This window comes from Dendrobium catenatum, unplaced genomic scaffold (assembly GCF_001605985.2).
Source record: "Dendrobium catenatum unplaced genomic scaffold, ASM160598v2 fragScaff_scaffold_1429, whole genome shotgun sequence".
Classification (NCBI taxonomy): Eukaryota; Viridiplantae; Streptophyta; class Magnoliopsida; order Asparagales; family Orchidaceae; genus Dendrobium; species Dendrobium catenatum.
The window spans coordinates 35154-61188 of NW_021319891.1; the positions used below are offsets into that span (position 1 = coordinate 35154).

Here is a 26035-nt window from a genome sequence, read left to right on the forward strand (position 1 = left end):
TTGAGAAAAACTTTGATAGCTGCTCTGAGAAACTTACTGTACTGTGATGCAATAGAATGTACAGAGTTGATTAACTTGACTGTGATGACAATCTAGCTCATAAAACAAGGAAAAATAATATTAAAAAGAATAAAGGTAAAGTGATGATATACTCACATCGATACGTGCTGGAACCTCTATAAAATAAGTAGAAGGAACAGTAAAGTTACATTACATGTTTATGAGGGTAAGTTCAAGCTTTGGTCGGTGAGGCTGAGGTTCCACGACCTCCAGGTGAATCTTCACTGTCTGCAATGCACAGTAGCTGACATTCGTGCTAGTATTTGTCACTCTCTGATGTGCCTCGTCTACAGTCCAGTCTGCCCCTTTATCTCCCTTAGAAGTTAGGTAAACGGGCCCTTCAATTCCAAATCTGGAGGCCAAAAAACACGAACAAGTTTTTTTTAAAATCTTAAATAGGTACTGTTTTTACGTGCTTCTGAATCTTCGAAACTTATATGAAATATCACATATAATAGGGAAATTAAAAAGGAATATTGGATTCTAAATATACAATAAGTAAAGCTCAACTTTTCATTAAAATAAACAAGAAAAGAGTTTAAAGAAACAGGAAAAAAAAAAAAGCAAGATTTGCCCACCAAGCCCAGTTCATATCAAGGGAAATAATTAAAGCATTAAATATGTTGCAATCAGATGTGTAGATAAACTTTGTATGAAAGGTTTACAAAGAAAATTGGTAGACCTAAAGTAAATAAATAAAAAGTATTCAAAATAGTTTGCTACGAACAGGCACATCTCAAACAAACTTAATGGAATGAACGAAAAATAAGTATTCATAAAAGCAATTCTAAATACTTGATAAAAGGAAAATGATGATGATGATTTTGTTGCCAAGAAAAATCAAATTCATTGCCAAGAAAAATCAAATTCATTGTATAATAATTAAGTAATAGGATGCAGGACAAACTTTACGTAACTACAAAAAATGGCATATTGTTTACCATTATTTTGAAAGGCATTTTTGGGGCTCGCTTCAAGGCCCTATGGAGTAACATTTCCCCAAAACAATCAATTGGTCATTCTACAAATAGGGTTTCCAACTCAGAAGTTAATGCATTGCCCCGATCTCCCGAGGCTAAAATTCTGTCTTGTTAGTGAAGTGAAAGCAACACACTGAAAATTAAATTAACAAATTATTATCAATAATGTATATATTATATCTTTAATTCAATCATTATTATATAGTATATTCACTATTTCCTTCATGTTCTATTGTTTGTATTTGCCTGTTTATAGGAACTAATTTCATTAATAACAAGCACAATTATTTTTTCCTATTGATAATCTCAACATAGAATCAGAGTTAGCTTAGCCCTAGCCATTCCAATATTTCTCGTTTCACAATGATCACTACATGCTTCCCCGCTCAATCATCTGCACCTCCTCTCATCATGTGCTCTCCCACTCCGTTTTCCCCTATTGCATTCTCTCCTCCTCAACTACCTCCTCCTGTGCTATCCCACTCTGCTCGCCACTTATGTGCTAGAATCTAATGAGCAACTCCTACACTCCCCTCACCCCTCAATAAATTACAACTTAGCTCGCCCTCTTCCATGATTTAATTCTCCTGACTGTCACTCCATGCACAAACCTTCACATTCTCCTTGCATCCTCTAGTTCTCTCCTGCACAATTGCTCATTGTGGGATTCAAAAATTCACGTCGTGGCTCTGCTATCAGAGTTTAGGGTCAAATTTCTAGAAGGCATATTAAATTGCAGATAAAATACTATCCAAATATTTCGCCCTCATTTTGCGATGACTTTAAGATCTGGATCCAAGTTTCCTATAGCCATAAGCCCCTATAGTTATTAATCCCTTTCAATGACAATAGATACTTTTTTATTAAAGTTAAGTCATAAGATAAGCACCAAGTATTAACTGTACAATAACAACTAATTCCAATTTTGAGATTGCAAATTTAAAGCCAATTCAAACTAGATTGTATGGGCAATGATGATGAACACGATCAAGATTTCATATAATGACATTCCAGAGTCATGGACCATGGTCTACTTAATCAGCGGAGATAATAATCAACTCAATCTGACAGAAGGATCCTTGTCGGAAATCATGGGTTGTGTCATCCATAAGAACCTTGTAGACCTCGAGTTGGTGTTTATTTAATAGGACACATTTAAGTTGATCTTATCTAACAAAGGACTTTCTACCTTATTAAGTGCACCTCTAATTCACAATAAGAGTTTTTTTAAGCCATTGAAGATCATATAGGCTTTAGTCATGAGTGTAATTTAATTATTTCATTTTGTAGTGAAACTATCACAATTACAATTGTTTGCATGTGATGTCATTTGGAGTAAAATCACTGATTAGAGGACATAGCAACACATCCTTACTAGCAAAAAATAATTTAAGAGTGAACATAACAATATGCTCGACAAAACATTGGCCTTTTTTTAGTTGAAATTATTCTTTAAATTTGTAACCCTTCATAAATAATTATGGTGGGTGGTTGAATTATTAATTTTAGTTTCAAAGCAATAAATTTCAATTGAATATCTCAACATTTTGTTAATGTTCTAAATATGTCTATAATTTTTTCTGAATTTAAACCCAAAATAGGGCATTCTGAAAAATGAATCCCCTACAGTTCAAAATTTTTGTTAACGAGGCAATCATTGGGGCACTAAATGATTTTATTCAAAGAGGATCATGTTCAAGGATCAGCTTTTTACAAGCTATCATATGTGTGGAGTGATCCTGAGAGTTAGCATTTTTAACAGGCTTTCTTCATAAAATACATCTGTCACGAGGTCTAAGTCTTGTCAAATCTAGTCCTTACAAGAATGAGGATCAGACTAAAAATGTTAGTCTTATGACCGTACCCTAGAGATAGGGTGCCCCGCTGGAGAGCACACTTATTTGTTAGAGAACTTAATTTTAAAAGTAAAAATCAATGAGTTTCAAATTTATCGCATGTTTTCTTGAGATAATTGCACACTTTTCCAAGTGATAGTTCATATGCATATTATTTTCAACCCCACAACAACCTTAGATTTTACATACCGGCGCTTTAAACATTTAACAATACACATGTGGGAATAGTTATTTTAGATAATTTGATATATCATGTACTCTTTGATACATTTACAAAGCGTATTCACATGTTTTACAATGTATTTGCATAATGCACTTGCATATTTTTTGGTACACTAACAAAATGCACTTGCATGTTTCTTAATGCATTTATGTGATATACCTGCATACTTACACAATCTTTGATGCACTTCTGCAGTGTGCTTACATGCTCATCAATACATTTGCATATTTTTATAAACATTTTTACAATGCATTTGCATGCCCTCAATACATTTGCACTAAACATTCGAAGAAAGTGAGGACAATTTGCTTTCGTTGATTTAACACGTCAACATGCTCTGATAAAATGGTCGTGTGACACATCATGCATAAGAGTGCACTACTTTATCTGATTTGTAACTTTCATTCACGAAATGTACTACTTTTTCATCAGACTTTGTATGAATTTCTTCATATATGCATCGCTTAGAGTACTTGTGCAACTTGTGATGTGCAATAAGTTGAATCATTTTGCTTTGTTTGAAAGTCATTCACGTGAATGCAACCAGCTAAGACACGTAAAGGTCTAACGTTTCAATTGTTCATGTGAATGCATTGCCTTTAGAAAGTGCATGTGACTTTCATTTTTAAGTTCATTATCACTTGGATGTGCATGTGTTGCGAATTTGATTCTTTTGTGTCTTTAATTAAATAATTTATCTATATGTAACTTGTATTTTACTCGAGTAGACATCATAAGAAGTCAGAAGCATCTTTCCAGCTATATATAGGAGCTCATTTTAGTTTATTTTTATTATGTTTAATTCACTAAGGGTTCTCTTGATAAGTTCAAAGTGTTCTAGAGAGTTCTTAATAGCAGTGGCGAGTTCTTAGTAGTATGTTCTTGCAAGCAAGCTCTTGAATTCATTATAATTCGTCTTGCTCATTGTTGAGCTTTCAGATTCATTGTGAGTCACTTGTGAGTTTATTTATATGACATTATTACCGCACACTTTTCATCATGTTTTTTTGAATTTCATTTTAGTCTTATTTGCAGCATGTACTTGTTCATTTTTATCATTTAACCACTTATACCACTCAAAACATTCTTTTCGTTTATCTTTCTTATTAGGTTGTTCAACTTTGATTCACTTTAAATTTTGATAGCCACCTGACCTCTCCCCCATGTAGGCGGCATCTACAAGGAATCTGTCTACCCACCATGCTAAGAAAAACATGTATGATTAATATTATAAGACATCGCATCTACGAGGTATTTTATTTCACCAACTCAAGAAACGTCTGTATAGGTTTTCATGTACCTGTTTAAAATTAACATTCACAGTTTACAGCTTTGATAAACATAGAATAGTTCTCTGTTACAGCCATGAAGTTAATAAGTGGTCTTCTTTGTAAATTTGTCTACCCATCACAAACCAAAGTAACTCATTTTTCCTTCCAAACACCTCTAGTATGCTCGAGCAACTTCTTAATATTATCCCTCTCTATTTGCAACAACTTCGTTCTAATGACATTATATCCTAGTGGCACGTATCCTGCAAGATTATTATTGCATGCGTAGGTAAAAGCATTTTTGTAATGTGGATTCCTTGATAGGTTAAAAGGAAGTCCAGCTGAGTAAAACATTCTAGCTATTTTCACATCTAGTTGTTCTCTCGTTTGTAAATTAAATATTTTCTCCAAAGCACTAACAACATGTTTTTTTTCTTTTTTGTTCATATCCCTCCATCCGGAAGGCCCTTTGTTTACAGTACTTTCATCACTTCTAATTGCAGAAGATGATGAAGGATATGAAGCATGGGTGCTTGGAAGTAGAATATGTTTTGGAAGCTCTTTTTTAATCCTTTGCTCCGCTTCACTAGTTTTCCTTTGTAATTCAGTCATTTATGATGAGCTTATCTTCGGGTATACTTTAATTCCATAACCACTAATCTTTAACAACTAAGCTTTCACTATATAATATGATCATTTGTATGTGGCATTACAGTAATTGCATTTGAATGCAATATTGCCACCCACTTCTGACGTTTAACCTATTTTTGTCACATAATCCCACGGAGGTTTGTTATCTTCAATATTGATCTCTAATGGACCATCAGTAGACTCAATTCCTACGCCAATAGAGCTCATTATCCTACGAAGGATCGACACAAATTAAACCACATGAATTTGAAACATGAAAATTTTTAATTAAAAGTGTAGATATGTCGCAGATATGCCGGGGGTCCAAGGGGGCGTTGCCCGGTCAGGTCACGGAGTCAAGGGGCAGTGCCCCCGGAACAATTTTTTATTGTAAGAGTAATTTTAAAGCTTTCTCTAGCTTCTCGGTGCCGCTTGGTACCATTCGGTACCCCTCGGTAGCGAGCATTAATACTGAGGATGGTACCGAGCGTTGCAGAGAGGTACTGATCAGTACCAAGCGGTACTGAGTTCTAGTACCGAGCAGTACCGAGCGGTGCCGAGTTCCGATGTTGAGCTTACGATGAAGAAAATAAACCTTCACTGCTCGTCGCCTTCACTGTTCAAGTCGTCATGTCGTTCCGTCAACGAAGGATGATCCTGTCGGCTTTAATGCTTGCGTCGTAGAGCCTCTTCGTCAACAAAGAATGTTCCTGACAGCTTCTATGCTCGCGTTGTCGAGCCGCTCCTTTGACTATAACGAAGAAAACGAACGCGTGTGCGGAAATGAAAAATCAAGCTCGTTGAAATGTTTAAGCCGCATAAATGAATAGGGATATTGAGCGGATAGCCAAAATGAACAGGACAAATTGTGGCTCCATTTTTTCGTCTTTTTAATAGGACACGCGTATCCGATGCATGTTCGATCAAACTTAAATAATATTTTAATTGGACACGGCAAAGCCGTATCTGACACGTATCCGTGCTGTATCAGAGGCGTATCCGTATCTGACACGTGTCCGATATAGTATGCCTCGTAAATAAGAGTATCGGTGTTACATAGGCGCAGGACTACTTCAATTTGAATTTTCTCATCATGCTAATAAAAATATGCACAGGTCTTACTTGCTACATTGTAAGCACCACATACAAGCTTTCGCCGATCATGCTATAAAAATCACACATAGGTTTTTCTTGTCACACCAAATGTCCTGTAATCAAGATTTTGAGAATTTTGAAAATTTGAGTTCATAAATATGCACATGTGGTGATGACGACAACGACAAGTCAAAGAAGTTAAATACATAATTTTATTCTTTTTTTCTTCCGTTTTCCTTTTTTATAGAGATAAAAAAGACAATGAGTTAGAGAAAGTAAGAGGTAGAGTGATTTCATAAAACAAAGAGAGGAAGAGGGTGGCAGATAGAGAAAGAAATAAAGTAAGAATGAGCATAAAAAGAGACACAAAAACTGACAAATAAACAAAGCGAGAGTAAAAGAATGAGAGAGAGAGAGAGAGAGAGAGAGTGATAGAGAGAGGAAAAGAGAAAGAAAAGAGGAGAGAAAGAGGAGAGAGAAGAGAAAAAGAGAAAGAAATAAATAGAAGACAGGGAAATAAAGAGAGAAAAAGAGAGAGTGAGAAGTAGAGAGAGTGAGAAGAAGGTGAGAGAGGAAGAAGAAAAAGAGAGATGGAAGCTCCAGCAAAGTTAGTGACAATGAAGGAGGCAGCCAACAGCTACCCGACGATAAGGCTTAACAAGTTCTTGGTCCTATAAATGTCTTCTCCTACGAGCTCTTGTGCAAGACCTAGCTTCATAAGCCGTCAATTTGGTCGATACCTCCTTCCATCTAACTCTAATTCTGATGTAGACAAAGGGGGGTCGAAACAAGTTGAGTTGAAATTTTTGTAAGTTCTACTTGAGCCAGCTCATTAATGAGCCTCTTCTTATGTTTCAGCTCATAAATGCTTTCCTCTACTAGATGTCAACTCATTAATATCTAGTAGAGTGTCTTAAGCTCATAAATTGAAGATTTATTAGATTCATTCCCCCCTTTCTTTGTCTCTTTGGTTTCTCCACTTGTGTCTCTTCTCCTCTCCTTTGTCTATTCGTTTTCTTGTGCTGGCTGTTTTCCCATGCTTGGCCCTTTGGTTCCCGTGGATGGCTGTTGGTTTTCCCGTGCTTGGCCCTTTGGTTCCCACGGCTGGCTGGCTGTTTTCCCGTGCCTTAACCCCTTGTTTCCTGTGCTGTTTTCGGGCCCCTTGTTGGCTGATTTCTGTGGGTGTTTGAGGGAGAATTCCATGGGAGTTTATCTGTTTTCTGCGCATAAAATCAGCAGCAGTTTTTCTGCCTTCAGCTGCTGTTTGGCTTCTGATTTTGGACAGCCAGCTGGCCCTCATTGATGGCTTTTTGAAGGCTGCTGTTTGGTGGCTGTTTGGGGAGATTTCCATGAGTCTTTCCACTGTTTTCTATGCAATTTTCCTGCTGTCTTTTGGTCTTCTATTTGGTGACTTATGGCCTTCTATATTCCTATTTTAATGAGATTGATTAGTGGTTTTAAAGGGCTGTTTGGCTGCCCTCTTTGGTCTTATAAATAGGAGTTGTTTTGGAATGTTTTAGAATGGTTATGTGAGTTATTTTTGGAGATGTAAACCTGCGGGTTTTGTGGGAAAAACTTGCGAGCTTGTTTAATCACTTCTTCTTCTCTTCTTCTAGGAAGGTTTGTGAGCTTCTCCACCCTTCGTCTTGGCTTCTAACCTCTTTCTTCTCACCGCAAGTATCCACCCCACCTGTATCCTTCTTCTTTTCCTGCTAAAATCCTTAATTTTTCATTTACGCAATTCTGTCTTCGTGAGGCTTACGCCTCAGACCGCCTCAAGGCTTACGCCTCGCCTCACGGACGAAAACCGCCTCGAGGCCCAGTTACGCAATTTTAAACCTTGCTATTTTGTGTTCTTTTGTGTCTTTTCTATTACCTAGAAAAGTTCTTTCTTTTTTCTTGCAAAAATTTGGATCCCTTCCCATGGGACCCAAATTTTTGCATGCATCAGTTTTGGTATCAGAGCAAGTTAGGAAGTCCTAGGTTTAATTGTTGTGTGAGTTTTGTGAGTCTTGTGAGTTTTATTTTATTGAGTCTTTTAAGAAAATGGAAAAAGACAAAAAGATTGATTCAGTCAAGGAAGAAAGCAAGTAAGAAGATTCTGAAGTTCAAAGTCCAATGAACAGATGGATTCCAGACTCAACAAATCCCCTGCAATATGAGCTATACAAACTACAGTCATGGATGCATTTGTGTACGGAGCAGTATATGAAGAAGAAGCAACTCTTACAAGATCAGTTTATGCAAGAACGAGAGGAAATTCTAAAAAGGTATGAAGAGAAAATTCAAGAACTTGATGCACCGTCTTCGCCTCCTCAGAAGAAAGCTAAAAGCGACTCATCGGGAGATGAGTTTTTCAAGTAGGGGAGTCTGATGTAGGCAAGAGGAGGGGTCGAATCAAATCCTAAAATTTGATTTTTGACTTCTCTAGCTCATTAATGTCAAGTGGGGGGTTAGCTCATTATGAGCTATTTTTAGTTCATTTATTGAACTAAAAATTAGCTCATTATTACTTTGGACTTGTCTTTTCTCCTTCTCCACCCCCCTTTTTCTTTTCATTTCCTTGTGCTTGTTGTTTTCCATGCCTTGTCCCTTGGATTTCCGAAATTAGCTGTTGGTTTCCAGTGCTGGGAAGACTTCCTGTGTCTTGGCCCCTTGGTTCCCACGGCTGCCTCTTCGGGTTCCGCCTGGGCTGTTTTCCCATGGTTGTTGGGGCTTTTCCGTGGCTTGTGGTGCTTTGTTTCCTGTGTAGAATTAGGAAATATTATGAGTTGGCTGTTGGCTTTTCATTTCCCTCATTTAATCAAGTATTTGAAGAGATTTTGGGGCTGTTTGGTTCCCCCTCTCTTGTCTATATATAGAAGATGTTTTGGGATGTTAAAGAGAGTTTATGATGTGATTTTTGGAAGCTATAACCTGCGGGTTTGCTTGAAAAAGCTTGCGAGCTTTGTCCAACTTCTCTTCCTTCTCCTCTAGGAAAGCTTGCGAGCTTCTCTTCTTTCTTCTCGGGCTTCTAACCTCTTTCGTCTCTCCGCAAGTTTCATTCCACCTGTATCCTTCTTCTCAAAGCAACGGATGGAAAGCTTCTTTAGGTGTCGTTTTTATGTCATAAATTTGTAATGTCATATTATGTTGAAAGTCAAAGTTTGTAAAAGTCTTTGTTTGTAAGTCTTTTTATTTTATAAAGTGAAGTTTATGTTTTGTTTTGAAAATCATAAATTGTCTAATTTGTCTAGTTTTTGTGAGTTTATGTATGTAAGTTTTTCTTATCTAGAAAGAGTTGTTCTTTTGTGATCAAAAATTTGGGAGATTTTGGTATCAAAGCAAGTTAGGAAGTCCTAGGTTTAATTGTTGTGTGAGTTTTGTGAGTCTTGTGAGTTTTATTTTGTTGAGTCTTTTAGAAAAATGAAAAAAGACAAAAAATAGTGATCCAGTGGAAGAAAGCAATCTAGAAAATCTTCAAGTCACTCTTCCGATGGACAGATGGATTCCAACTGAAGGTGATTCTACAGATCCGCTACAAGACAGATTATACAAATTTCAATATCACATGTTCTTATGTGATGATAAATACAAGAAAAGAAAGAAGTACCTTAAAAGACTGTTCGAGAAAGAGCAAGAAGAAATTATGAAGAAATTTGAAGCAGAGATTCAAGAACTGGATGCACCATCTTCGCCTCCTCGGAAGAAAGCAAAAGGAAACTCATCGAGAGATGAATTCTTCAAGTAGGGGAGTCTGATGTTGACAAAGGGGGGGTCAAAACAAGTTGAGTTGAAATTTTTGTAAGTTCTACTTGAGCCAGCTCATTAATGAGCCTCTTCTTATGTTTCAGCTCATAAATGCTTTCCTCTACTAGATGTCAGCTCATTAATATCTAGTAGAGTGTCTTAAGCTCATAAATTGAAGATTTATTAGATTCATTCCCCCTTTCCTTTGTCTCTTTGGTTTCTTCTTGTGTCTCTTTGGTTTCTCCACTTGTGTTTCTTCTCCTCCCCTTTGTCTATTTGTTTTCTTGTGCTGGCTGTTTTCCCGTGCTTGGCCCTTTGGTTCCCGTGGATGGCTGTTGGTTTTCCCGTGCTTGACCCTTTGGTTCCCACGGCTGGCTGGCTGTTTTCCCATGCCTTAACCCCTTGTTTCCTGTGCTGTTTTCGGGCCCCTTGCTGGCTGATTTCTGTGGCTGTTTGGGGGGGAATTCCATGGGAGTTTATCTGTTTTTCTGTGCAGAAAATCAGCAGCAGTTTTTCTACCTTTTCAGCTGCTGTTTTGGGCTGTTTGGCTTCTGATTTTGGACAACCAGCTGGCCCTCATTGATGGCTTTTTGAGGGCTGCTGTTTGGTGGCTGTTTGGGGGGATTTCTATGAGTCTTTTCACTGTTTTCTATGCAATTTTCCTGCAGAATTCCTGCTGTCTTTTGGTCTTCTTTTTGGTCACTTATGGCCTTCTATATTCCTATTTTAATGAGATTAATTAGTGGTTTTAAAGGGCTGTTTGGCTGCCCTGTTTGGTCTTAAAAAAAGGAGTTGTTTTGGAATGTTTTAGAATAGTTATGTGAGTTATTTTTGGAGATGTAAACCTGCGGGTTTTATTGGAAAAGCTTGCGAGCTTGTTCCATCACTTCTTCTCTCTCCTTGCGAGCTTCTCCACCCTTCGTCTTGGCTTCTAACCTCATTCTTCTCACTGCATGTATCCACCCCACCTATATCCTTCTTCTCAAGGCAAAGCTTCTTTAGGTGTCTTGTTGTGTTTGTCTTTATTGCGTCGTGTAAATGTCAAGAGTTGTAAGCGTCTTGTAATCATCTTTTATATTATAAAGTGAAGTTGTTGTTTAGTTTATTTGTCTATTTTGTGTTCTTTTGTGTCTTTTCTATTACCTAGAAAAGTTCTTTCTTTTTGCTTGCAAAAATTTGGGTCCCTTCTCAAATTTTTGCTTGCATCAAATTCGCAACTACTTAGCTTATGTCATCAAGGGTTTCAGGTGTTCTACAGAGAGCATAAAGCAAGACCAAGAGATTGAGAGAGAGTATAGGGTCATGCACATGATTGCGAGAGGGACTCCAAGGGGCTTTAACTGCGAAAAGGAGTTTGTGCAAGGAATGACACAAATATGACATGGGATGTGTGAGGGGATGGAATGAGAGGAGAGAAAAATTAACCCTTTAATAATTATTATTATTTTATTATTATTATTATCATTATTATTATTATTATTATTATTAAGTATGTATTGATTATTTCACAAATTTTCATCGCTCAAGCAAACCAAAGTTGCATCATCACCTTGCTCATGGGCAATTTTTTTTTAATTTTCTTTGTATGACGACTCAAGTAATATGGGTGTCGATCTTAGCTATTTTTATTACATGAACATGACAACGAAGTCTGTTTCACAAACGGGAGTTGTTTTGGGAGTCAATAAACGACTTGACCAACCAACCTGACCTAAAAACTAGGTTCAGGTTGACCCGTTCAATAAACGAGTAGGGTTGGAGTTGGATTTTTTACTCATTTATTAAACGAGTTGATTTCAGGTAGACCCACCAACTTGAAAATGACCCGTTTAATATCTTTTTTCATTAATTTTTTACTTATGGGTATAATAGTTCTATTTTTTTATCAAATATCTTAAACTTTATAATCAATAACCAAAATAGGTTAACAGGTCGTGTTCGGGTCATTCGAGTTGCTAGTGGGTCGGGCTCATGTTAGAGTTTTTGACCCGTTTATTAAACATTCGGGTTGACTAGATTCAAGTTTGGTCAAATTGGGTTAGACCCCAACCCGACCCGTCAACCCATTTTGAAACATCTAGCTCAATGCATTTCGAGTAACATTTGCACACCATCACATCCATCGCTCACCATTTTTGCCGTATTCGATAGAGACAACTCCAAAACGATTGTCGAGGTCAGCATCCAGTACCTCTCCAATGTGTCTCTTCTACATATTAACAAATGCTCTTAAACAATCACAACACCCGCCACAGCTACTCTCATATCCACCACCCGCATACATGTGTAATCTACTCTACAAACCAATGAGCCCTCCACCTCATTTGGTAACCCTTCTTCTTGGTCCAATCATGAATTATTGTTCTATAATTCATTAAATACTCTTTGAATCTCTCTTTTTCATTGTCTAGCATTCACTAATGGCTTTCTTTACTCCTCTATTTGAAATAAAATCCTCATTTCATATCAGTACCACTATCAAACTCAATGATACTAATAATCATGAGTGATTTCTAACTTATTTTTTCTCATTGGATCTCATGACTTAATCATTCGAACTTTAGGGCTTTCAAACTAATGAACAACATTAAATATACCACATGGCAAGCATCTAACTATCTTGTTCTCACATGGACGCTTATAATCATAAATCTTCCATTCCCTTCACTATTATGTTCCCAAAAACCTATAAAAGGAATATGAAACTTTCTTTGTTTCACATAATTTCAAGACAATTATTATATCTACTCTTTACTCTCAACATCTTTTTCTTTATAACGAGGCAACAAATCTATTCAAGATTACTATCATACCTCAAAAAGTAAGTGGGATGAACTTAAATACTATCCATTTAACGCCGATCCCACCGCTCTACAAAAACAAGAGGAGTTTCTTGTTGCCAAGTTCTTTATTGGCCTTTGTCCATCTCTTTAGTATGTTCAAGCTCAATTAATGGTCAATTCTATAATCTCCATCACTATCTCCAACTTACTGACCTTTCTACTATATATTCTTTTTGTCTTAACCATATTTCTCGTGCATCTTCAACTAAAGGCCATCGTGACAATTATAGTGATGGCAGTCAAGATGGTTTGCATGAATGTGATTGCAGTTTATTTACACCTAGTCTATCAAACAACTAATCACTTGTCTGATTGTTGAAAGGACAGGTTTAGATGTCCACTTGTTGCTTAACATGTCACAAATACTACTAACTCTACTAGTGTGCCTTCTAGAATTGTCTCTCTTACAAGTATAATTACCTACTACACCACTCATAGATAACTAATAAATGTCATGTGGTTTACAACACTCATTATTGACTACCACCTAGCATGTGGTTTCCTCCAATTCTACAGTGGTTATTCATTATGAAATTCTTTAAGTCTTACATTATGGCACATCAACCCACGTGATAGGTAACTCATAATTAGCATCATCTCTTATCATACAAGCTTCCCCCTCTATCATTGTTTCTTATGAATATCTATCTCATATCTCTAAGAAAGCATATATCTATCTCTTAATAATTTTAGATTACAACTTATATATTCCAAAAATTTCTATGAAACTGTTATCTACCAACTACCATACAAAATCCTTTAACTACTTCATCATGTTTTCTCCATTTCAATGGGTTTTTGGAATCATAGCATAAAGACGTGATTTCTATTGGTGCTAAAGTTGGAGGCATCTATTATTTCTCTAATATTATATCTATTGCTCTCTCCTCTACTATCTCTCCTTGAAGGTGGTGTCATCATCTTAGACATCATCATCACTATCTTCAATAGCACACAACACCATGTCTCTTTTTCATATTTCAGCATCAACTTGTAGTCAAACTCCCTTTGATTTAGTAAATTCAAATGTATGGAGTCTAAATCTTGTATTAACTCATATGGGGTTTTGTAGCTCATAATGCAGTAATTTTTGTATGCTTATTAAAGTTGTGATTTGAAGTCTTTGATGCCTTCAAAAAAAATTATGAAATAAAAAGTTAATTTTCTACTTCTCTTAAAATTTTCGATTCTGATAATGCATTAAAATATATATGATCTACTTTTCATTCTTTTTGTGCTGAATAAATTGTTAAACACAAAACATTTAGCCCTTGCACCTTGCAAAAAAAATAGTGGGGTTGATCGAAAATAGTAAAATCTCCTTGATGATGCTGAATTTAGTTTTTCACATGAATGCTCCACAATAATTTTACGGAGATATTCATTCAAGTGACCTACTACTTCATTAACCGTCTTTCTACTAATTTGAATGGGAAGACACCCCTTTCTTTTTGCTTGAATGAAACTATCTTTTTCTTTAATCCCTCATGCTTTTTGCAAGTTTATTACATTCACTATCTTCATCTAGGATAGGATAAACTTCTCCTCATGCTATTAAAAGCATCTTTCAATTCCTACTCAAAACAATTATCAGTATTATCATCCCTCTTCTAATCATTTTAATATCTAAGCAGATGTTAACTTTCATGAATCATCCTCTTATTATGCATATATGTCCACTACAAAATCTCCTTCAAATATTTCACTTTTGTCTATTGTTCTGATACATGCTCTTGCCCCACTATAAGTTTACACTCCCCAACCACAAGAGCTTCCTCCGATACACCTCCAACCATTCCATTATATAAGGCTAAGTATTCACATCTAATCATCTCCCGCCTATTATTCAAAAAACAATACAAAATAGTACTCATCACTAGATACAATCTTTAATCTAACTTGATTATTATCATACTCATTTCATTGCTTTACCTTTGTCTATCACCACTATTTTTATTCCCAAAATGCATGAATAAGTGTTACTTAATCCTTACTCGAATAATACAATTGAATACTAAAATGGGAGCTCTCCTTGATCCTCACAAATGACATATGGTTTCACAACCTACTAATGTCAAACATATTTCTAGCTAGTTGATATTTAAGATCAAGTTTCATTCAAATGGTACAATTGACCTATAAAAGCTCACTTGGTGTCAAATATACACACAAGCTCAAAGCAGTGATTATTTTGAGACTTCTTCACCTATGGATCGATTTAACTTGTATGTCCCTTCGTGTTGTCATTAAGACTGATAGCCTTCACTCCAAATGGATGTGAGCAATGTCTTCCTCTATGGTGATCTCTCCAAAGCTGCTTATATAAAGAGTACGTTGCTCAAGGGAGAAACCTATATATGGGTTGAAATAATGTTCTCATGCATAGTTTAATAAATATTGTGTTCTCTATGAAAAAAAACTTGTTTCATGCAGTAAAAATCAAATTGCTGTTACTAGATTAAGTGCTGAATCCAAATACAGGGAAATTGTGCAGTTCACCCATGAATAATGTGAATAAAAAGAAATATTATTGAAGGATTGATATTTTTGTTACTCAACCTATGATTCTTAAGTATGATAAGCATGCAATCATCTATAGTAATGACAACCAGATTTTTCACAATAAATAAAATAAAACATATTGAAATAAATTGTCATGTTTCATAATATATATCATTCTATAAAAAACGATTAACTATTCATGCCTCCAGTGAAGAACAGTTAGCATATATCTTTACAAAACTCTTGGACCACCTTCATTCTCCAGTCTTTGCAACAAGCTGTATCTTCATGATATATAAGTGACAAGTTGAGGGAGGGTATTATCAAACCAAATTGAAAAATCAACAATGAGGATATTTTTTCCATTATTAATATTATGTTTATGTAACACTTAAGGGTTGTTTGGTTTGAAATAAAATGGGAGTTAAGTTTTCTAAATGCAAAGCTTTTGAAAATTTTACGTTTAGTTTGAAGTAAAAGAAATGCAGAGTTAATTTTAGTATTTTAGAATGCACCATCTAGTGCAATTTTAGTGTAATAGAAAATCATTAGATTTAGGTGATATCCAAATACACGGTATATTCTTTTTCATTGTCTCCGCCTACTGGCATCTGCTGGCCGCCATCCACCACCATCATTGGACTTTCCACTGCATTTATTTTACTTCAACTCAAACAAAAGAAGTAATATGCATTTATTTTATAGAACTCCAAACATTTCAAATGCATTGCACCCTTTTTACACTACAGGATTACTCAGCCAGTCAAACGGCCCCTTAATTGAGAATGTGCAATCACTTCCCTATCAATATTTCCTTCCAACTTTGTTGAATGTATTTGCTCATAGGAATCAATTCCACTAAGAAATAAACATGTAAAATTCAATAATCTCAATTACAAATATTATAACCTATCAATTTAAATAAAATTATGAATGTAAAAATAATTGTCACTTAATCTCCTTAGAGTTACATCCTATTAACCTGACTTTTCTCCTACAAGCTTACAAAAGCAATAAGGTCCTTAGCACAACTTGCTTCATCACCTTTGCATCTCATCTATCTCTGATCTCCACTTGCTTCACCAGGGATTGTTTCAACTAGCCTTTCATCGTTACATTGAGTATCTCATGTTTTATTTTATTTTTTATATATCAATTAGACTTTAGATAAAATAAATCATATGGTTGCATAATTCAATTTTTCGAATTTCTTTTATTTTTTTTCATATATAATTTTTATCATGGTTTTTAATTATGGATACTGAAAATATAAATTCATGGGGCATATATCTCATTGATAAGTGAATGACTATTAGGATATGGGTGTTTAAATTTTGAAAAACAAAAGTACACAAAAGATGGGTAAGAAATAGAACATACTTGGGCACAAAGACTATGAACCCATTGGCCTTCATTTTCACTATTCTAGCTTCAGTATCCGTAGGTCTACAATAGAAGATAAATTAAATATTATAAGAACAATATAAGGAGACCTTTTTTATAAGCCAAAATAATTTACCGGTTTCTAAAGTAAATAAGTGTGTGCAATTCAACTGAAGATCGGCTAGCCATCTGAGCATTTCTATGCCGATAATTCAAATCTGGAATACATTTAGCCTTAATTAGTAACTAAAAGACAATAATAAAATAGAAACAAAGGTAGAAACAAATGCTTACTATCTGCTATCTCTGTAAGTCGTGGACCATCTAGAAATATTGGTGGAAGTTTTGCTATTTCAAGAGCAGCGGCAAGCAATCGGTGAACAATGATATCTGCAAAAAATAAAAGATTATTAGCTCAGTCATCTTTTAAACATTAAATCTTGAATAGATTTAGCCATTCATGAGGAATTTTTAATCACTGAAGGTGACATAGATGTCTAATCTTCTCTCAAATTGATAGAAATCATTAGAGTTTATGAAGCTGATGTATAATAAGATCCAACAAAATGTTTGGATTATTTTGGATTTGAATGGACATGATAATCACATCAATAACCAACATAAAACCTATATTCATGCTATTTATATTCTTCCAGAAACATTCAATCGATATATGAAAATTGAAAGCAATCAAATGAGACTACCGATAAGTCTCGTAGATTGTTTATAATAACTATAAAACTACTGATGATTGGGATTGGATCTAGTATACTGAATATTACCAATAAATTAGCACTAGTAATATAATTCTTCAAAGGCTTCATCTAGTACTTCTATGCAATATTCTAATCAAGCATCATAATATAAATTATACTATCAAGTATCATTAACTATAACAAATGATATTTGAAACTTATAATCAACCGAGTCATGTAATCAACCCACATCAAATCTATATCCATGATAATATTGCAGACTTTTATGAAACACGTCAATAAATTCATAATTAGTCAAAGTAATTAAAGAGAATTTTGTAACTTCATAGGCAATTTTTGATGTTTAGGTGTCTTTTAGTAATAATCTATGCATCTTACACACGTAAGCTTTATTGATTGTATTGACGTCATGGTAATTGATGATAGAAAATCATCACTTTTGGCGATACAACTACCATCATGAAAATTAGCTTTGAAACCTACTGTGTAGAAAGAAGAATTGGTTTATGCCAATTTGATGATGAATTTCTTGACTTTCTTCCTTGTTCATTTTAATTCCTTAGATTTATTTGATTTCTCTTTAGATATGACTTTGAGGGAATTAAAGAAATCAGGACTTTGAGAGAAGAAATAAGGGATTAGGACTCAACTATTACAATAGTCAATATGACAGAAATTTTGTGGGGACCTACCAACTAGCAGAGAGAGAAAGAGAACCATAGAATGAAGAGGAGAGAGAATAGTGAGAAGAGAATCTTTCAAAGCAATTTATTCAAAATTCATTAATTCAATTGCAAGCTATAAAACCCCTTGTTTATAAAATTATGGTCAGAAGATAGAACCAAACTATTTTGAATTCAAAACTAATCCAAATAAGATAACTTCTAATAATCTTATAATCTATTTAACATAAATTTTCTTATGAAATAAAATACAAAATTTAGCCTTTAATTTAAAATAAAATAAAAATAGAAATAAAATCCAAAACTAATCTAAAATACTAAAAAATTATAGGAATAATTTTCTTCTGATGCATCAGTAGTCACCGTTGTTCTCAGTTGCCACCCTATTGAACAATGTTTGAGTGTGCTCGAGGAGGGTATTAAAAGCAATGTTAATGATTGAAGTGAAATCGTAACAACATTGTCATACTGAAGGTTCAATTGAGTCTCCTTAGGGGAGGGTTAGATAACTTGAGTTTCAATTTATAATATATTGTGCATTGCTCTTGTTAGAGATAAATGAACATGGTTTAAATATTAATATTATTGTGTTAGCTTAAAGCATACATGGAAGTTTTGTTTCAAATTTGAATGTTACTCACTTGTGCACATGAGTGATTTATGGTGTCATTCATCATTGTTTGGCCCTGCTTCATCATTGTTTGTGCACATGAGTGATTTATGGTTTCATTCATCATTGTTTGTTTCTTTATTATGCCATAAATGCAATAGTTATGTAAGGATTGTTTGTAAAAATTGCTTACTTGCATGCTGCAATATGTAAGCTATGTTGTTGGACTTCCCAAGATGTTGGTTTGTTGTTAAGTGCTAACTGTTAGAGGTGTTAATTTGAATCATTGTGGTAAGGAAGTGCATTTTTTATGTGTTTAGCAACAACAATTGAATGTATGAAAGATAAATCTATCAAGAAGTGCATGTCATCACATTAGCTTTTTTATTTAATGATTCATTCTTTTATATCAATTAGACAAACCTTTATGGAATCTTTTTCTCTTAATGATTTCTAACACCATTGCCCAACAAAACCATTACATTTAATAATTTAAAATGGAATATTTTATCTTTCAAATTTATGCAATTGCCCGCACATTTCAAATAATCTGATCAATTATTCTATATTTTAAATGTTTGATAATAATATGCTCTTTAAAGTTTAAACATGTCTATTTATACTAATACTAACACCGACAATTCTTGATAGTTTAATTGCACTTGAGCTTTATTATGAAAAGTATTGCATAATAAATCTCTCATTTGCTCAAATATTTCAACATTAAAGCTATATTGTTATCAAATACTGAATGTTACTTTCAAAGATTATAAAAATAATATAGTTTTGGGACTTCTTTGCTCTATGTACGAAAAACGTCTAAAATATTTTTCATAATTCATGTTTACTGCAACTTTTATCTTAGCATTATTTCCACATTGAACCTTTTATTTAACCCCTAAGAAGCTCTTCTCTTCTTCATTGCCTAGCAGTTGCAGGATATTGACATTAAAAAGATTGTTTAGCAGCTAGAGTTTAGAACTATCCAACAAGCAAGTATGTATATTACTGTATTCTTAAATAATTGTCCTAAAATTTAAATTTAAATTTATTGTTTTTTTTATTTAAACTATACCAAATTTCTTCACCAATGTGACGATTACTTTTTAACTTCCTGTTTTTTATTTAAACTATATATGAATTTACTTTTTACTCATTATTAAATGCTTTCACGTTGTCAATTTGTTGAATTCATCTATGATTTAAGATTTTGGTTTCTCATTCATCATGAACAAAAATATTTACAACAAATTTGCTAAATTGATTGTACTGAAAGATTGAAGATTTTCATCCTTCCTATGAATTTAATCATAATTAACTATTTTTCATTATAATTCTATACAAACTCAAAAGCAAATATGTCAAATTTATAAATTTAAAAATTTGTCTAAATGATTACAAAAATTATTCATTTAATTTTGTTATTTTATTTTTACATATTATTGAAAAAGATTATAAGATAACCAACTAACCTGCATATCTCCGAATAGGAGAAGTAAAATGAGTATAAAGAGGTGCTGCAAGTCCATAGTGATGAAACTCAGCAGGTGTAAGATCTCCACTGCTGAAGTAAACAGCCTGTATGCATTTAAAAAATTGTAACCATAGCACATTGTGTTTGATGTTGCCATATGAATAGCTTTTATATTTCTAGATCCAGCTATGCACCTGAGTCATACACCTAGTAGCTAAAATCCTGATTAATTTATTGAAGTATGGATCATCACCCTGCAAGTTTTTGAGCATCAGATAGTGAAAGGCAACAGCTAAATTCAATACATTTCAGAAGCATAGATATAATAAAATGCACTCAATAAGCAGGATATAAGAAAGCAAGATGAAATGAATCACAAACAAGAATCAATAGGAAGAATCCTTACCACAGCATGATCAAGGGAATCAGCCAGTGTTTTTGATGATGAAATGTCCAAGTCAAGGCCAACAGCTGCTGCTGTGCGTAGTAATGGTTCCAGCATTTCTTTGGTTGGAATAGGATGGCGCCTACATGCACATTACAAGTCACATTTTTATGGTGTCATGAAGTAGAGATTTAAAAAAGTGAAACCAACTAAATATGTCCAATACCTAGTATAACTTAAATGTTGCTAAAACAGGGAATTAGTTCCAGGAGAAATAAACCAGATTCAAGAACAAGTCCATGTAAGGACCCAAATTAACATCTTCTAAAAATGTTCAAAAACTCAATTAGAAAAAATGTGATCTCTCTCCTTAGAGTAAATCAAAGCATTAATCTTAAATATAATAGGCATATGATGGACACTACAAAACTATCAAACAAAACTTACAAATAAAGAAAAAAAATCCCTAATAAGAACCCAATAATATTATTTCGACATACGTATTTATTAAAAAATTCCAATAGCATATTTGAACCAGACTTCATATGAATTAAACATAAAAGCATGATAGTCCCATCAAGATCAGTAAGCCCTGGAAGGTATGAAAGCGTTTTCACCAAGAATCGGTGCATAAAAATCAGCTAAAAAGAAAGATCTATTCCAGTTGGGTGAGCTGGACTTTTCTACAAATCATTGTGAAAGACATGGTGTTTGATGTCTACCATAGGCAAAGAGCTACTACCTAAAGCTCAAGTTCTACTGAAAAATATGCCGTCTAAAATTACAAAAATAAAGTTCATCGTTGCCAAGGCTAGATAATAAGAAGGTTTGAACAAGTTATTAACATCAAAACGTTATTAGCTAGTTCAATATAAGTTTTTAATTTAAAATAGTTTTCAAATAAGTGAAGTATCATCTTTTGTGGTAGGTTATTGATGTAGGCAAAGGGGGGGTCAAATCTAACCCAAAAATTTGATTTTTGACTTCTCTAACTCATTAATGTCAAGTAGGGAGTTAGCTCATTATGAGCTATTTTTTAGTTCATTTATTGAACTAAAAGATAGCTCATTTATTGAAACTCATTATGGTGGATCTTGACCCTTTGGTTCCCGTGAATGGCTGATGGGTTTCCATGCCTTGGCCCCTTGGTTCCCACGGTTGGCTCTTGGGTTTCTGTGCCTTGGCTCCTTGGTTTCCACGGTTGGCTGTTTCCGTGCCTTGGCTCCTTGGTTTCCACGGTTGGTTGTTTGTTTTCCGTGCTGGGTGGCCTTTCCGTGTCTTTGGTGCCTCGGTTCTGTGCGGGCCTCTTTGGTTCCTGCGGCTGCCTCTTCGGGTCCTTGGCTGGGCTGCTTCCCGTGGGTGTTGGGGGCTTTTCCGTGGCTTGTGGAGCTTGGGTTCCTGTGTAGATTTGGGGGGAAAACAATGATATGGCTGTTGGCTTTTCATTTCCCTCATTTAATTAGCTTTTAATTAATGTTTTTGGGGCTGTTTAGTTCCCCCTCTCTTGTCTATAAATATAAGATGTTTTGGGTTGTTTTAGAATGGTTATGTGAGTTATTTTTGAAGATGTAAACCTGCGGGTTTTGTTGGAAAAGCTTGCGAGCTTGTTCCATCACTTCTTCTTCTCTTCTTCTAGGAAGGCTTGTGAGCTTCTCCACCCTTCGTCTTGGCTTCTAACCTCTTTCGTCTCGCCCCAAGTGCCACCTCACCTGTATCCTTCTTCAAATGGATGAAAGCTTCTTTAGGTGTCTTGTTTGAGTCATTTGTAAGTGTCCAAGTTGTAATAGTCTTTTATATATTAAAGTGAAGTTATTTGTGGTTTATTTGTATCCTTTTGAGCATTTTGTGTCTTTATTTTATCTAGGAAGTCATTTCTTTTTGTGATCAGACCCAAATTTTTGATTGCAGCAGTTATCAAAACAAATTTTCCTTCCCTATAATAGAAACATCAGTACAGACAAACGACTTGATTTTCTATTTGAATAGAAATGCCCAAATCAACGCTAATGAAAGGCAAGCATCTAATTCACTAGAATGTAAAATGACTAAATGATGCTAAAGGCAAAAGGATTCACTGGCAGACCTTAATAGGGAGCACAACGGAAAATGCCTCAATATCTTTTCTGCAACAGAAACATTACCAGCCAACATAAATTCCTCAATCATTTGATTTGCTTCTCTGATTTGATACATTCCTGCCAAAAGACATTAAAGCTGAGCTCAAATTGGAAGCAAATAGTGATATTTACCTGGTGCTTACAATAAAAACTGCATACCAATATCCAGAGGATCATGAGTTTCTGTGTCTATCTGGAATTTAACTTCTGCTGAAGCAAGTGTTAATGCTCCTCTTTCAATCCGCCGTTGTCTCATTATCTGTGTTTTAATATTAAATATATCACATATAAATCTTAGCTATCATCCTGAAACCACCAAATTAAAATAATTAAGAAGGCTATAAAATAAACTTAGCGAACCTTTGCCAATGTATTCAAATTGCGCAGGTCAGTAGTTAATGGATCAATCATGCGACTATAAGAAACCAAAATATATATTAGCACTAAAAAAGCATGTTTGTTGTGCCAAAGCATAAACCAAAATATTAAAATAAAAATGTCAACAGGGCTTCAACTTTGTGATTCAAAATCAGAAATAATTAAAAATATCAATGTAATTGTACATCACCAAAAGATCTCAGAGACTAGCATTCACATTCTTGTCAGTGCAAATAAGGTTCTACGTTAGACAAAAAGCAAATCAAGAGATGCAAAATGCACCTATCATCCATTCGAGCTTGAGCTTCAACATAAGATAATGCAGCACAGGATTTAATGATGCTCTTTGTATATCTTGTAGAAATAATCTCTGCATTAGGTGTCATTTCCTGCGATTCATGGAAAAAATATCAAATATCTTAAACACTAAATCAAGTGATAGTTCCAATTCAAAATAGTTCAAACTATTATAATAGGAGAAAGAAGTGTATACCCAAATAACAGAAAAGGCAAGTCTTTCTACGTCGGACCGCAGAGAGCATATATCTGCAATAATTGGAAGGTAAAAATGGTGGCATCTTATATCTTCATATTGCAATATATGGAAAGTAAAAATGGTGGAATCGTATCTCTTCATATGGTTCTCTTTTATCAAAAAAGTCACCCTAAAGTACAATTGGAGGACCTTTGAAATAAGAACTATAAAAATACCTTCAGTTAATGGTTTTGGAAGCATGTCAATTCTCTTCTCAACAAGATATACAGATGTCCCCCTCTGTGCAGCCTCCTCATCAAGTGGGGTTCCAGGATGAACAAAATTTGTTACATCAGCAATATCTGATAGAATATATTAAGGGTAGACACGGATGTGATCTTATTCACTTCTCAATAGCAAGAGTAAGCTCATTGAGGGGTTTTTGGTTCCAACTTATTTGTTTTAATGTTATGTAATATCATGTTTTGTTCAATGTAAGTTCCTAGATTGAAGTAATTCAAATAATATTGCTAGTTAGATTCAAGTAACTATTGTTGTGGTCATTGACTTCTTAATGTATGATGTAGAACATCATAATCATCTACAAGCATAGAGACCTTTCGCAAGGTGACAAACCTAATAAGCATAAGGAGAAGCAAAGGCATGACACCTGGGAGTAAACAATGTCATTTAATAAATTGCAAAGAATTTAAATTTTGATTTTCAAAGCAAAACAGTGGCTGTTTTTTTTTTTTTTTTTTTTCTTTTTTCTTTTGCAGAGTGTTGTTGCAATAATAGTATTCACAACAATGGTGAAACAAGAAAGCAGACAGCAGTGAGCGCAGCAGCAGCAGCGGCAATGGTAGGCAGTCAGTAGCAGCCAGTTGCAGCAACAGGACTGCTGCAACACAAGCCAGCAACAAGCCGGTGACAAAGGCTGGCGACAATTCACACCAGACCAGGCAGCAGCTGCCAGCACAAGGAATACAAAACAGCAAGTTAGGCAACCAGAACTGCAGGAGTAGCAACAGGCAGCTTCAACTACAGGGAAAACAACGGTAAGGGGACTGCAACCATGGGTGTTTGCTACAGGAACTATCCCTATAGTCTTCAGTGATGAGCTAAAGTGCAGGAACGGAAGTCTGGCTGAAGCAGAATAAAGGAAAAAAGAACTACGGAAGAACTTCAGATTTTTTATTGGCGCCTCTGCAGGACTTCAAGTCTATTTATAAGCAATAATATTAGAAAAATAATATTAATAAAAACTCAAAAAATTTATCAAATAAAGCGTCCTTATCTATTATAAGTTTATAACAAAGCTAGGTCAGTTCAACCTATGTGGCAATTCTTGCATGTATGTTACCTAAACTAAATTTAAATTTAAATACAAACTTATCCAAATAAATTGAAGATTTAAATCCATCACTATTCTATTGTAATACAAAATTGGATTCAACAGTCCAACTGAAAAACCTTGATCTCTCTCAAAAGTCTGATTGACGATCCAATCACAACAATGGACTTTTGTGACAACAATTTGGAATATGAATCACCACTAACTATCATGGAAAAATAAGACAATCAAAACTTCAACAAACATGATATATTTGATATGTCCGTAATTTGATGTCAAAATCATTATCATAAAGATTTGATTAATCACCCACTTGAGCTGATCCTCATATTACAGTTGAATCTGAATTTATACCTACATTATAATATTATGATAAACCAAAACTTTTACTTGAACTAGTGACCCTAAACTCTAAGATGTCCTACATCAACAATAAGACCAATGGATTTGGCTTTCAAAAACTGCTTCATCAATAAGGTATCTTGCATCTTTTCTTGTACACCTTCCATTTTGACTTATATCTGGCTCGAGCAATACAGATAAAATCAAATATCCTAATTTCCATTTGAAGTCTTAAAACTTCAAATCTAATACAGAAGATATCCTTAAAATTTTCATTAATGGATAGCCTAATAAATGTGACAACTATAATCTCTTCGTACCTCCCTTATTAACGGATAACCTAGAAATGCAACAACAATACTCTTTTACCCTCCCTCCACCTCTCTCTGCTCTCTCACCCCCTCCCTATCTCCCTTCTTCTCTCTCCCCCTATACCCCCTCTTAACTGCTATATCCTTGATTTATGGGTTTGTTCGCACTCGTGGATGTGTATTAAAAAGTAGATATATAAAAAGTGCAATGGCCATTGTCCATCTTTAAAGGAGAATGACTATTGACCGCCAATTTTATTTTTTGCATCTACCATTTTATATAATCTTTAAACACAATGTCATGTTGTTGCTTGCCTACAGCATAAGAATTAGTTTTGGATCAACAACAACAACATCAAGCCTTTATCCCGTTATGTGGAGTCGGCTACATGAATCTCCATTGTGTCTGGTTAAGAGTCAAGTTCTCATTTAGATTTAATAAAAAAAAAGGGTCATTTCTAATATTTTCTAACCAAGTCTTTTTAGGTCTATCTCTACCTTTCTTAACATAGGTTAAATATAATATATCTACTCTCCTACCGCCGTTTTATGTGACTAAACCATCTAAGGCGACTCTTTTTAATCATATCTGCCACAGGAGCTACTCCAACCTTTTCA

The 26035-nt window shown here is 34.6% G+C and overlaps 1 protein-coding gene across 1 annotated transcript in view; it reads right to left on the minus strand.

Annotated features, from left to right (window-relative positions):
• The window catches only part of LOC110101369 (exosome complex exonuclease RRP44 homolog A), a 43740-nt gene continuing 17705 nt past the window's right edge, over positions 1 to 26035 (minus strand). Inside the window, exons 12-24 of the mRNA XM_020829238.2 lie at positions 23647 to 23772; positions 23429 to 23481; positions 23218 to 23324; positions 22918 to 22972; positions 22717 to 22816; positions 22524 to 22635; positions 20462 to 20582; positions 20250 to 20309; positions 20054 to 20159; positions 16867 to 16962; positions 16709 to 16790; positions 16570 to 16635; positions 1 to 412 (exon numbers count right to left, since the gene is read on the minus strand). Of these exons, the coding sequence (XP_020684897.1) occupies positions 211 to 412; positions 16570 to 16635; positions 16709 to 16790; positions 16867 to 16962; positions 20054 to 20159; positions 20250 to 20309; positions 20462 to 20582; positions 22524 to 22635; positions 22717 to 22816; positions 22918 to 22972; positions 23218 to 23324; positions 23429 to 23481; positions 23647 to 23772 (1286 nt within the window). The 3' untranslated portion in view covers positions 1 to 210. The remainder of the gene's footprint in view (positions 413 to 16569; positions 16636 to 16708; positions 16791 to 16866; positions 16963 to 20053; positions 20160 to 20249; positions 20310 to 20461; positions 20583 to 22523; positions 22636 to 22716; positions 22817 to 22917; positions 22973 to 23217; positions 23325 to 23428; positions 23482 to 23646; positions 23773 to 26035) is intronic.